Genomic DNA, 14,017 nt, shown 5'->3' with positions numbered 1-14,017 from the left:
TGGCTGCTGTGCAGTTTGTTTGTTTTTGACTAGTTCTGTCCAATTTTCCCCCTGAGAGCTTCGTGTGCAAGTGACCCCAGTTTGTAAATCAGAGGCAAGAGATGATTGAGTCGTCATAGAAGTATCACAGGGGGGCCTGCAATTTGCATTTATTTTTGAATTTTGTTGAACTGCAGCATCTCAGAGGCATTTTTCTGAGTTGATTGTCTCTGAAATGTTTTCTGGCAGTGTTTCCTGTGCAGATGCTTGGCAACCAGCCTCTGACACATTACACAAAAAACAAAGTGTAAAGGAAATAAGGATATAAAGATAATAACAGCACAAATGGGCTTTTGAACTTTTATTATGTGGTTCATTCTGGGTTCAGACATTTCTTTCTATTTTTTTAAACTATAAAGGATGAAAGTTTGGAAAACAAAAAAATCTCCTATAATATCATGTACATAGCCCAGCCACCAGAATAAAATGTTGGCATTGTACATTTCTGCAAAGCACAGATATGTTACATTCATACTTCTCCTATGTATGACATAGTTCAGACTGCATGTATATGAGCCAAGTTTCACATCATGAGGAGCAGGGGATGGTTTGACACCTACTATAGTTGCTACGGCTGACAATCTGCAGACCACTGTTTGCAAACGACAAAAGCAGGTATTTCTTTAACAACAGGGTAATTTACTGATGGGTATGGACATTTCAACAAGGTTTTTAGCAACAAATTGGGTTGGTTTTTTTTTAATAACAGGCAGGGACATTTCCAGCCAATTGTAGTGATAAAAGCAGGTATTTATTGACAGTTCAGGACATTACGAGCCATGTTTGTAACAAAAAAGAGTGGGTATTTGTTTTAGCTACAGGTAGGGACATTTCAAGATGGTCTATAGCAACAAAATCAGGTATTGTAAGCCAAAACATGTTTTCCTTATCCTACCCAAGTGGGCTTTGTGCCTAAAAGCAACAGCACATTAACCTAAGAACTGTTAAAACATAAAATCAAGAATTAAAAAGTAAAAAAAAAACACTGATAATCAACATATCTGCTTCAAATGAAATGAACAATTGTAACATATCTTCTGTTTGCAGACAGGTACAATGCCAACTTATTGTGGCAAGTGGGTTGATATATGATACTACATACATGAGGGGGTTTCACTAAATTAAAATAGTATTGTTACCACTGCTGTTACCATCATTAATTTATATTAACATTCATTAGAAAGTTATCCCATATACTTATTCTACATGAGCAACCTATTTACTTCCCTAATATCCTGTCAGATTTCCTTTTAAAGCTTGTCAAGACATAGTCTTGCACCACTGTGCCTAATGTAACAGAGTAAAGACTAATAATAATAAACATGAATGCTTTCATGTGTCTCTTTAAATGTCAAATTATAATATTAATTAATAATGATTTCAGTGAGCCTCAAATGTTTTCATGTGATATCATGAAACACAATACAATTAGGACACTGATGAAAACAAAAGACAAGAAAAGCTATCACAAAAAACTAAAGGAGCACAGAAGCCAAAATCTAAAAAAAAAAAAAAAGCTTGCTTGATCTAATGAATTTTAGGATTGCCTTTCAAGTGAAGAACATCAGGGGTTTTAGCCCAAATTGCTAAACATCCAACTGAGAGGATAAAAACATTGTAATAGGGGGCCCTAGACTGGCATCAGGCGGTTTTATTTGAAGCAGTAAGGCACCTGAATCAACAGTGAAAAAGACAGGCAGCTACATATACAACCTGAAATAAACAATATTAAAAACCATACATTAACTTGTTTTTTCCTCTTTCACTGGAGGGTAGTTCGTGAGGAGACTTGATTAAAATATATTATGCTGCAGTTCTTGTATCACAATTTACATCACTCCTTAATAGAAACTCTCTTTGCAATAATTGGAACAAAAGTGCTGAAGTGATCATGAGTGCTCGAGGGCTTAATAAGTAAATGTTAATGTGCTGTATCCATAAATTGGAACGGTTCCTCCAGTGATTGCGGATGCACAATTTAAGTATCTGCTGTTGCTGTTTATATGGCAGATTCTCAAGGCCCCCTGCTAAGTTCACATTTTAAAAGGCAACATCACTTGATTGCGATGTAAATCTTGAGCCCCTGATTTATTTTAGTGGTAGTCAATTTTTGAGACAAACAATGAAGATGCTAAACGGTTTTAATCAGAGCTCCACACAAATAATCACCTCTAAAAATTAACAACAGTCAGCAGCCAAGGATTTTTATTTTCTGATAAGTTCTCTTCTCACGCTGAAGTAACAAGTCTAAAGTTTTTCAAGGATGCCCTTGAGAAAACAGTGCTTGGTTGTCTATAAACTTTTTTTTAAAAAAATCCTATTAGATCCAACCAAATATATTAAACTAGTGTCTGCTGTAATTTTACAGTTCGGTTAAGTTAATAAAAAACCAATATAAATCTCTGGCATGACAGCACTTTTCAAGGTGAATCAACATGCGTGATTAGCCTCACTCTAACGTTGCTGACACCCAATGATGCATAAAGGCTCGAGGACAAATATATAAAAATCTATCTTTCAAAACTATTTAATGAATGCCCCCTACCTTCATTTTTGACATCTTATATACAGTAACTCAGAGGCAGTGCCGGCGTGCGTCCAGCAGCATTCCTTCATCAGTGACAGTAAGTGGACAGAAGCTTGAAGAAGATTAACTAGAGAATAATTTGGTTTTTGAAGCTGCGGTTAAGGTCTTTGTGTGGAAGGACGATCGAGTTGAGTATAATCACCTCGGAAGGGATGGTCACGTTACAACCTGAGGACAAAATGCAAAATTGTATTTAGTCTATGTGGTGTAGTACAGTAAAGAGGACAAAAGACATTATTTTTTAGTCGTAACCAAAAGTCATGTTGTACAGGATGTGATGTATTTCACATTTAGCTCTTGTTTGTAATGAAGACAAAGATCCCTCAAAGGTAGTTTGCTTGTTTAGCCATGATAGAAATAGGCGAAGATGATCATCACTGAATAAAACTTACAGAAAATCAAATATTAATAGACAAAAATAGAAAGAGATCCTGTAGTGCTGGATGTACACTTTTGACAGGTGATCTCTGGGAAGTGCAGTGCAAACATTTCAAAGCAGTGAACGCAAAAGCCGGAGACGATGACAGATACATAATTCAGTAATGCTTCCTATAGATTAATTAAGCGATGCTGGCCATGTACTGCTTGAAAATACAGACAAATGCACCCACAATAATGTCAAATTACTGTTCAAATGCATGTTTTGGACAGCGACTGATTCCAGCACTGGAACAGGAGTAATCCCTCTCTTAGTAACAGAAATTCAGAAAATGGAAACTTTTACAACTTTTTTTTTCAGAACATAATGATGTCACATTGAAGATGACCTTTGACATTTTCAATATAATATGCCATCACTTTATAATTTTATCCAACAAGACATTTGCGTGAAATGTTGTCATTATTAGCATACGAATTCTTGAGTTACAGCCAAAATCTTTGGATATTTGTCACATTTGTAGAGATAGATGAGATCAACCCTTTCATTTTTTAGCTTAAGTGAATATTTGTGCCGAATGGATATAAAATGTCATCACCTCATCTTTTTATCCTATTGCACATTTGAGTTAAACTTTGTGATAATTAGCGAATGGATTCTTAAGTCTTTTGACGACCAAATTCTAATCAGTTCATTCTTGAGTCAAAGTGGACGTTTGTGCCAAATTTGAGGGAACTCCCTCAAGGCCTTCTTAAGATTTTGCTTTCACATGAATGAGATGGGTGCAAAGTCACAGTGACATTGACCTTTGACCACCAAAATCAAATCAGTTCATTGTTGAGTCCAAATAGAGGTTTTTGCCATATTTTAAGAAATTCCCTCAAAGCGTTCTTGAGATACTACCTTCATAAGAATGCAACGTTCTCATGAAGGCATTCTCATGGCTATTGCCGGCGCACAGGCATAAAAAGACTTAAGACAAGAACACAATTACAATACTGATTATAAAGAATAATGAACGGGTGCATCTGAGGAATGTTTAACGTTCAAGGTCAGAAAACTCTTACCAAGAATAGTAATTGAGGGTGTGAGTTTTCCGTCTCTGAAGAGAGTCTCACTGTCAATCTTTGCAAAAGGATCATTGGGGTTTGGGTCACTGGGTGTTCCTTCTACTCTCGCCCACTTGCCAATGGTGCTGTCCCATCCCACAATGCTGTTCAAAACACAGCAGTGATCCTGCGGGACAAAACAACATATGAGAGAAAACATCCCAAGTTAAAAGTTTTTTTTTTATATTCAAGCATCTATCAACAGATAATTGCACTATGAGTGAAAAATCAAAAGGGTCCATGTGTCCATATGTACTGTTAGATACTGTGCCTTCATGTGAAAAAAACAGTGAGCATGGCCAAATCAGAGTGTTTATAGCTTCAGATGAAAAACAGGTAGTGTTTATTTAGAAATATAGCTCAACTAACAAATTGTCCTTGTAGGCAGCTTGCAATAAAAGCCAATAAGTCACCCACAGTCTGAATTCATTTTGGAGGCAGCCAGTCATCACTGGAGACATGGGATTAAATTATGCCAGCCTCCAAATCGTTAAAAATGACATCTTTGTGTGAGGCCTAGGCAACAATATTTCTCGTGTGACAGAAGAGCTTAAAGATAAATTCTAGACAAGTCACTGCTGAAGTGTGGATAATGTTTCTAATAAAATGTTAAGATGTCACCGGCAGTGAATGGCCAGATAAATTTGCCTTCAGCTCACTCTGTTTGAGTCCCAGTTTAATTCCAAACTTGAAGGTTATACTGTGAGTGAAGTTAATATTGTCAGCAAAGGCTGCTTTTATTTTAAGTGGAAATAGACAGGTTATTTTTGCACAACACTTTTCATCAAGTAGATGCTAATTGCACAATGTAATGGCTTTAGAATGATGACATCACCCAGCCCTAACCCTAGCACCTACCGCTAACCCTAACCCCCCGACTGGTTCCCCAAAGTCTTGCTTTCACTGTGCAATTCTGTTTACCAGCGGGTATGATCTTCCAGGAAGAATGAAAGCTTAATTTACGGCACAAAGAAAGTGCGTCAACCATTGCCCAACCAAACAGGCAGAGAAAAATGCTTTTCTTTTTCCTCAGTAGCTATCCCTGGTTACCAAAGAGTATCATTGTAAATTCTTTGCAGGTATTAGTTCCCCGTTAGTGGTAATGGTAAACAGTGGAAAAACAGATGTACAGGTTAACTGTTGAAACGGTTGTAGTAGCTAGGCTCTGAGAAAAACACAAAATGATCCGGTTGTCTTTGCAACAGTACCAAACCCTTAGACCTACCTCAATTATAAAGTTCACCTATATACTGTATGTGGTAGTCATCATCAGTTCATGTCAGACAGTACCTACTGTGCACCGCAGTGCACCTCACTCACACTGCTGTGCATGGCAGGACATCAAAATACCTCATCAGTGAAGGTGAGGAAAGAGCGTGAGTCCTGTGATGCAACAACCCCTGGCTGGTACTTTTTGGGCAATGATAAGAAACAGTTTCACAGCAGGGACTAACCTGTAGAGTAGCACCATGAAGGATGACGGATTCTCGAACTCTGACGCCAGCACCAATAGTCACTCCAGTTCCAATGGAGACATTGGGACCCAGCTGGATCAAAAAAGGAAACAGAAAAGTGAGATACAACTGTAATTTACTTTTTCTCATTAATAACATCTGCATATTTTTCAAACAAGGGTGTTCTGTTTAAGGCACTTGTTGTGTACATTTGTGGTGTTAAAGTGCAACACAATATGAGAGGATGTTTACCATAGCAGTGGGGTCAATGTTGGCTGTTGGATGAATATAGACATTACCTAGGGAAATGAAAGAAAGTATGAACAGATTTGTCATAAATATAACAAGCCAAAGTCAAAAGCTAGTATGTGGCGGGACTGTTTATAAAATGCTTGAAGGCCTTTAATTTGAAATAAGGAGGACGTGGGCAGCTTGTACCCATAGCAGACTTTGGTGTTCCCCTTGACTTTCATTTACAAAGCTGGTGTTGTTGTTGCTGTCTAGCGGACACTTCATGTAAATACATGCTAAAATCAAGAACAGAACACTTCAATGAGGAATACAGTAATTTCTACTGGACTGCGTTTATTTAAAAAAAAAATGCCAAAGGGGAAACGCTGATGTCATAAGTCACATCAAACAATGGTGTAACTCACTCACTCACTCACAGACTTTCATATTTACATGGTTGGCCTTGCCTCCGCGGAATCTTACCACTTATTTTGGGCCCTCCCTCCTTATTTGAGGCCAGCCTTTCAGGATGAGTTGTGTGATACTGGTTGAGGTACAACCGACTGGCATAAATTGCAGACCTACAGAAAGATTAGAGAAAGGCATTTTTGCTTGAATTAATATCCATGCTATCAATATCACACACTGCCTTTTGGATTAGGGCAATAATGTATGGTTTTGATGTTCAAATGTTTAAATGTTAATTGAGGTTTGCTTAAAAAAAAGTATAAAAAAGAGTGTTCAACAATTTGAACACACCATCAGTTTTTCTCAATACTATTTAAGCATATATGTATGACAGTCCAATGTCTCTGTTCTCCTCCAACCTTTTTACAGGCCACAGGGTTGTCACAAAGAAAAATATCTGTTCTGTTGAATGTGACAGCATTTGTGACATGTGCACTCACCCTGCAGATTTAATCTGGCTCCAGAAGCTGAGGGTTTTATACACGTAGAGCTTGCCCTGTCCTGCCAGGGCAGTGAAAATGTCCTGCTCGAGCCGGATGGCCTCTGCTCGGTGCCAGCCGTTGGTTGGCTCCTCTCTGCAGGAGACAGATCATTAGTTTATGGCACTGAGTTACAAACTGCAGCCAGGGGCCTCATTTATTAAAATACAATCTTGTGCACAGAGTTAGGGGTTAGAATGAAATACAAGCCAGAGTTGGGATATAAACAGAAAAATATACTATAAACTGAAAATTGCATTTTTCTAGTTCAATTTTCACTGCAACACAACTAAACCCAGCCGCTTTCTGGGTATTGGTGCCATTATATCAATATTTTCTCTTCATGTTTTTTTGAAGAAGGCAACTAATTTCCCAAAAGTCTCGGCCCTGCAGTAGAGTTGATGTACGATATGGTAACCTAAATAATAAGCAGATGATGAGTCACTGCAGACAAGGGATCTCCATATACAGCCATGAACACTATAAGCCCAAAATAACCATTTTAAGTCTTTCACGACCAACTTTACCATTCATTTACAAACCTAATGAAAAACTTAAACATACAAAAAAAGTCACATTATCATTTTCTTGTACTAGAAATTATGCCAGTAAATAAAAACACAAAACTTTAAGAATTGAGGTTGAGTTAGCATTCTCATTACCCCACTTATGAATATCCAGTTCAACCCATTGGCACCATTACCTCCAAAGTTTTGTTAAAGCCAAAAGACAAACATGTATTTTAGGCCCTACAACCCAGCCCCCAGATTAAAGTAAGAGCAGTGAGTTAAAATGCATCAATGGTACTAACTTTGATGGTGTCAGTGCTTGGATAAAACCAAAGCTGATTACCTAGTAGTGATCCAAAACTTAAGTCGAAGCGTCTACGTGTTCCACATTAATCAGGCTCTCTGGCATAGTGTATTGTGAGAGCCCCAAGATGAAACAGAGTGTTAAATATTGATGAAAAGAATATTTTAAAGGATTGCACCCATAATCGAAGTTTAAGCAAAAAGGAGGGGATGTGGTTAGAGGCGGAGTGCTCCCCTAGAGATTTTTTGCAGTATAAACCATCTCATTTCTATCAAGTATCTCTGATGTGTTCGACAATTTTGCTGATTCAGTGCCCGGCTTGATTTAAGTGCTATTGATGTTAGCGGGTGAATTATGCACAGAGTGGTTTGACCTTTTGTAATATATTACAGGTGTCACTGAAGTGCCAAATGTTAGGTCAACTATATCACAGTGAGAATTTTTTTTAAAAAGTGTCAAATCCCCCAAAAAGGTAAAATAAATAATATCCATATAATGATCCCATGTATTATTATGGCTTCTAAAAGTGTCCAGGGTGCAGTCTGTCCTCATGCACATTTAGGCTGTGATCGGACAGGAATCTTTTCCTTATGTTCAGAAGAAAAGCACAGCTCTGAGTGCTGCAACTAACAAATAAAATAAGAACTCATAAGATACACGACCATTACATAATTCTCACTGGCAACTGTGAATCAGAAATTTTCACCAGCTGCAAGCTATCTAATTAGACTTTCCTGGCTACCCCAAAGAAACAACAGGGACAACTTAAAAGTAAAAAAAATACATGTGAGGAAGTCAGTTAAGTGCTTGGCTTTAAACAATGAACAGACTGTTTCAAAAATGCAGGATGCAGTGTTTGACACACGGGAGAGCAAGCTACAAAAAATTCTGGACAAAAAATTAAATACCAGACAAAGGATGTTTTGTCTTTACTCTTGGACTTAAGGCGAAACGACTTAAGACATTTTGGGATAATGTATTTGCTTTCGTGCAGTTAGCTGGGAAGATTGATGACCCTCTCATATATTGTATATATGTCTTATTCTTATTCCACTGTGTAAATATTGTTTTGGAAACACTACACTGTAGCATGATGCACTTTTTTCATAAACCTTAAAAATATTCTTCTGTACATTGTAAAGTACCATGAGGCACATACTGGTATTTTTTTGTAAACATATATTTTTACACACTTTACATTCTCAACATATTATACATATTTTACATCTTTAAATTTTTACATACTGGCGTGAAATTGAAGCATGTGGACATATATTAATTTTAGAATTTACTAATACATATATTTTATTTTATTTTTTCTATCTTAATTTCATTTCATATTTTTACCTAAATCTTATTTGAATGATTCTTATTTCTACATCTATTATTCATTGTGCTTGGAATCAGAGCAAATGTACAAATCACAATTTCCCACTGAGGACTGATGAAGTGTTTCTGGTTCTGACTGTAATTCTGATATCTGTCCATTAAATATGGATCTAGCTCAATGTGGCACTAAGACTGCAAACAGCTGGCCTGGCTCTGCCCACACTTAACAAAAGACACCTATAAGCACCTCTAAAGTTCACTTAATAACATTCTCTATCATAATTGTTTTGTCTGTAAAAAAAAAACAAAACTTGAAGTATGAAAAACAGCTTCTTGGCTTCAAGCAGCTGCCCAACAACCAAGAAATAGTCCAGCATATAACCCAATGTAAAGTAGTACATTTTTGTTTCTACACTTTGGTTTTTGTACAGATTAACAACATTTATTGAAAGAGTGCTACAGGATCACTTTATTTTGTGAGCCAGTTTTGTGTCAAAGTCTGTGTCGAAGTCTGTTCCTCCGTCGATGTGTTGAAACCAATATGTATCTAAACAGCTACTTATGAATGGGGGAAACACTATTCGATAGGAGCACATTTCGACACAACATCAGCCCGAAGTTAACAGGAATTTTTTTAAAAATTTTGTTTCGTGAGATAATCTTCACAAATGAACACCACTTGTGTTATTTTTGAAGCTTAAATGCAATCACACGAAGTGAAAAGCTAACGTTAGGCTATAAACAAACTTAACCATGGTCACATGTCTTAATGTCACCACCACAACGAAGTGAAAAGCTTTGTTCGGCAGCTTTTTTAAGACTAGTAAAATCCTATAAAACCACAAGCATTTACTGTTGCATTTTATGTCTTAGAAGTCTCTTAAGCTTGTGTTAACCACAGACGTTCTTAAAGGCCTCAAACCAAAAACCCACTGACCTTGTAGAGGGTAACTGGAAGTACAAAAATGCTAACTAATTTCTCCATTTTAGGACTTATTCCTGCAGCACTCTATTATTGCGTTGTAGAGGTGCTAGTAGACTGATTTTGTAGGTTCACAGCCTGCTGACTGTAGCTCCATATTTAAAAAACAGATATGACAGTGGCATCAATCTTCTCACCCAATTCTCCAACAGAATGTAAATAAGCACGTTTACCAAAATGTCACACTATTCTTTTAATCTGACAGACAAAGACCCCTGCAGTGCCCATATCAAGGACAAAATGTGCCAAAAGACACAAGAAATGAATACATAAATAAAAACAGCTGCTTGCAAAACAGAAGGTGTATAATTTGGCAAAAAATAATGCACAGCAAAAGGGCACAGGCAACATTCACAAAGCAGCTTGTGGAAACTCAGCCTCATCATGTAATGAGTAATCTTTCTAGAGCTCACACCATATGCTAAGTGTTCTACAACTACACCGTGCAGCCTAAATGTACCGACTTACCCATCGTATGGATATCTGATGATATTGTGAGCAAACAGAAATCATGGCAGGAAGGAGAAGGGAAGGAAAAAGGACAAATGAAGAGAAGCAAAGAAATGGAATAAATGGTATCCACATGCATTCCCACACACAGTTCCCCATGAGGGAGAGCTTCAACTCACAACAACATATCCTGCTGGTTCTTCTGGAAGACAGCGCCGATATGCTGGAAGATTTCTGGGTTAAAGAGGTATATGCCGCAGTTTATGATATCGCTCACAAATGTGCTCGGCTTTTCCACATAATGCAAGACCTGAAAAAAAAAGAGACGTGGTTGTCATTTCAAAGCAAAATAGTGATTAGTGAATATTAAATTGAAAGCGTGCCATACCTCATTTGTTTGCTCGTTTTCAACAATACAGCCATAATTCATGGATTGCTTTCTGTTTGCCTGATAAGAGAGGAATGGCAGTACAATTAAGGGCACATTAAAAGTTGACATGAAAGAACCACAATCTGATATTTCATTCTATTCAGCATACCAAAAACTGAACACAATAAATGAAAATAAGAAAGAAAGACTTTTTGGAGTTTTATTTTGAATACACTTTTGCAAGTTCTATCTAAGACAGTAACATCTGCCATAACAAAATCTCACCGTTGTTCCAAGAATAACAAAGCTGTTTGGTTCTCCATGTTCCTTCTGGAAGCTGAGCATCTCTGCGAGAGGAAACGCTGAACAAACATCAGCATTCAGAACAAAGAAAGCCTCTGGACTGCCGGAGACAATCTGATCTCTGAAATGATAGATGCCCCCTCCGGTGCCCAGGGCTGCGTACTCCTGCAAATACCTGTGGTGCAGAGTCAGGAAGAACAGCATACCTGCAGTTATTCAGTAACGGCAGTGCACCACAGCAGGAAAAGTTATTATTGCTCTAATTATTTAAAACTTATATACTTGATCCTGCAACCAAAAATTGCATATTATTGCTTCAAGATCAGTGTTATAAAAGTGCTGGAAAGGCACAGCATGTAGCACTAAGAACAGGGCAACAGAATAGTAGCTGATCAGCAGGAAACTGCACTTCAAAATTAAAGCCCCGTGCCAGAAATTCAAAATAAAGTGTGCATTTTACAAACTTGACATGTTCAGGAGTTACTTGTGGTCCATTCAGAATGGAACTGCAACCCGCTTTTGGACCGTGACTCACCAGTTGGGAACCATTGCTCTATATTCAATTAAATCAGCATGCCATTGCTTTTTTAGAGACAGCTCTGTTGTTTACCTGATGGAAATTTTGAATTCCTGCTGTGCATTAATCAAGAATCTGGTCAGTTCTTCATTTGGCTGATAAAAGCCGATGAGCAAAATCTCCTTCATATTTGGTACCTTGTAACACAAAAAAATGTACATTATTGAAATGACTCCATTAAAGACTATTATGCGTATCACAGAGAAAGAAATTATTACCAGCGACTGGAACGACATGCTGTTCACTATTTTAACACCAAGGTAGGCTAGTACACACTACTAGAACATATATCTGATTTCTTCTTGGTATAATCCAAGTTATACATTATACATTTACTGTTTACTAAATAAATACAAACTCCAACCTCCACAATCATCCTGCATTCCATATTACATTTTACCTTAACCCTTTGAAACCCAGATGGACATCAGTTTTTCTTGTGCTGCATTTAGATACCTTTCACAGTTATTTAAACCCTTGAACCCTGAGCAAAAAAGGTTTCATTGTCCTCAGAAACATGGAAAAAGTCTATGAGCAAGTTGCAAAAAAAACTTAAAAAGGTGACAAGAAAACAACCTAAAAATTAATGTTTTAAGAAAAGGAAAAAGAGAGAAATAATATATTATGGGAATTATATTCAAAATATGTAATATTTTATTTATATAGCATTTTTTCAGGCCATTCCCTGTTTGTTTTTGTTCTTTTCCTTTCCCCCTTTTTTGCTAATTTTCAGGTACTTTTTTCTAACTTTTTACTTATTCTTTTTTCAAATTTTTGGGCCAATTCTTGTTAAGATACTAATTACCTTCCTCCCATGTTTTTGAAAGAAATCAAACTGATTTGCTCAGGTTTCAAATGGTTAAAATGTGAAGGTTCTATCTATTTTATCGAAGCTATGTTATTAATATATTCTTATCATGTGGCAACTTATGAACATAATGTCAGGTGTTTTGTTTTAAGTTATATGCATTTTTGGACTTTACAGTTAATGAACAAAAAAGGTTCATATCATTATTGCTATTTGAAATGCAAAACTTGGAAGCTTGGTATCTAAAAACTACTCCGAACACATACAGAACCTTCAGGTGGTAATTTGCTAACACTCTCCTGCACAGTGACTTTAGTATTGCAGTGACACTCACCTTGGCGCATGCTTCTATGTGATGCTGCAGCATGGGGACACCAGCAACTGGAAACAAGGGTTTGGGCACTTCAAATGACAGCGGCCTGAATCTTGTGCCTGCAAAGCAATGCTGGTAATTACTTGCAAATCACATTACTTATCACTTTTGCCTCACATTTCGAGTTTGCACCAGAACTAAAATACACCATTAACTACATTAAAGGTGATGTCCTGTCATATAAAAAGAAATGTGAGCTTTGTCTGTTTTTGTGTACAAGGAGTTGTTTGACAAACCATTAGGGGTTCTGTATTAGTAATCACCAGGCAGCACAAAATCCTGTAAAATCTCCACTTAGTTTACACCACCTCCTAATAATTTCTGAAATGCATGTTAGACAGAAATTATGCCGGATGAAAAAAGTGTGTCTTAACGCCACGATTTAAAATATCGCTTAATTAATTGCGGTAAATGTAAAACAATATTAAAATCCTCGTTTTTAAATTGGAGGACGGTAACTTGACAGGAACGTTAATGGTTCTATTAGGTCATAAAATAAGTCAAAAATAACAAGCAGGACTGTTAACGCTGCCTGCATAGAGAATGTTGCTATTTACACGCTGTCAGTTGGTACTGTGGTGATAAGAAATATTTGACTTTTAAGTGTTAAATGTTTCCTTTGTTTATGTGCTGTCTCCTCATTATGCCACGTCAGTGATATAAACAAGCTCAGCGGGTCTTTAGAGGGCTTGTCATGTTAGCTTAGCCACCTAGCTTCCCTTTAACCACGCACAGCTGATTCTTAAAAAACACGACGGGGATGAGATTTATTCTCACCTTTCTGAGGGCCGCCAATTAAAATAACCGCCTTCAACATCTTGACGGAGAAGCTGTGTTTTGTCACAGAGAAGTCCTGCCTGAAGACTACACCTGTAGCTGTTTGATGAGTATTTCCGGATCCACTTCCTGCTTGTGACGTAACCGAGATCAGAGTGAAAACACGGAGCGGAGTGCAAAGATACGGAGTGCATGAGATTGTAAGGACCATAGACTTAGACTGTATATACATTTTATATATATATATATATATATATATATATATATATATATATATATATATATATATATATATATATTGGTGTTCAGAGGGTATTTAAAATAAATATAAAAAAGCCTACAGCCATCTAAAGTTATACGTCCCTCCCCCTTATAACAAACAGTACCTGACCATGCGAATTAATTGGTTGACTAATGCAAAATAAAAAGTGGAATGAATTTCGGAAGTTATTAATCTCTTTTTCAAAAGATAAATCATTACTATAGTTA

The 14,017-nt window shown here is 37.0% G+C and overlaps 1 protein-coding gene across 2 annotated transcripts; it reads right to left on the bottom strand.

Moving 5' to 3' along the window:
* Nucleotides 1-325: 325 nt before the first annotated feature.
* Nucleotides 326-13,687, bottom strand: gmppaa (GDP-mannose pyrophosphorylase Aa). 2 transcript variants are annotated; one of them, XM_042495068.2, is made up of 13 exons: nucleotides 13,529-13,687; nucleotides 12,713-12,810; nucleotides 11,604-11,707; nucleotides 10,976-11,168; nucleotides 10,709-10,768; nucleotides 10,500-10,630; nucleotides 10,339-10,353; nucleotides 6,708-6,842; nucleotides 6,283-6,380; nucleotides 5,821-5,867; nucleotides 5,569-5,661; nucleotides 4,073-4,241; nucleotides 326-2,794 (listed from the first exon to the last, which is right to left on the bottom strand). In XM_042495068.2, the coding sequence occupies exons 1-13, from the start codon at nucleotides 13,566-13,568 to the stop codon at nucleotides 2,694-2,696; spliced, it is 1,284 nt and encodes a 427-aa protein (XP_042351002.1). In that variant the 5' UTR covers nucleotides 13,569-13,687; the 3' UTR covers nucleotides 326-2,693. The 2 variants fall into 2 exon arrangements, with proteins under 2 accessions (XP_042351002.1, XP_042351003.1); XM_042495069.2 differs by lacking the exon at nucleotides 10,339-10,353.
* Nucleotides 13,688-14,017: the final 330 nt, after the last annotated feature.

Source organism: Plectropomus leopardus, chromosome 10 (assembly GCF_026936395.1).
Source record: "Plectropomus leopardus strain MGB_pleo_1.0 chromosome 10, ASM2693639v1, whole genome shotgun sequence".
Taxonomy (NCBI): Eukaryota; Metazoa; Chordata; class Actinopteri; order Perciformes; family Serranidae; genus Plectropomus; species Plectropomus leopardus.
The sequence above is the reverse complement of the archived record's forward strand: the minus strand, read 5'-3'. Positions and strand labels throughout refer to the sequence as shown.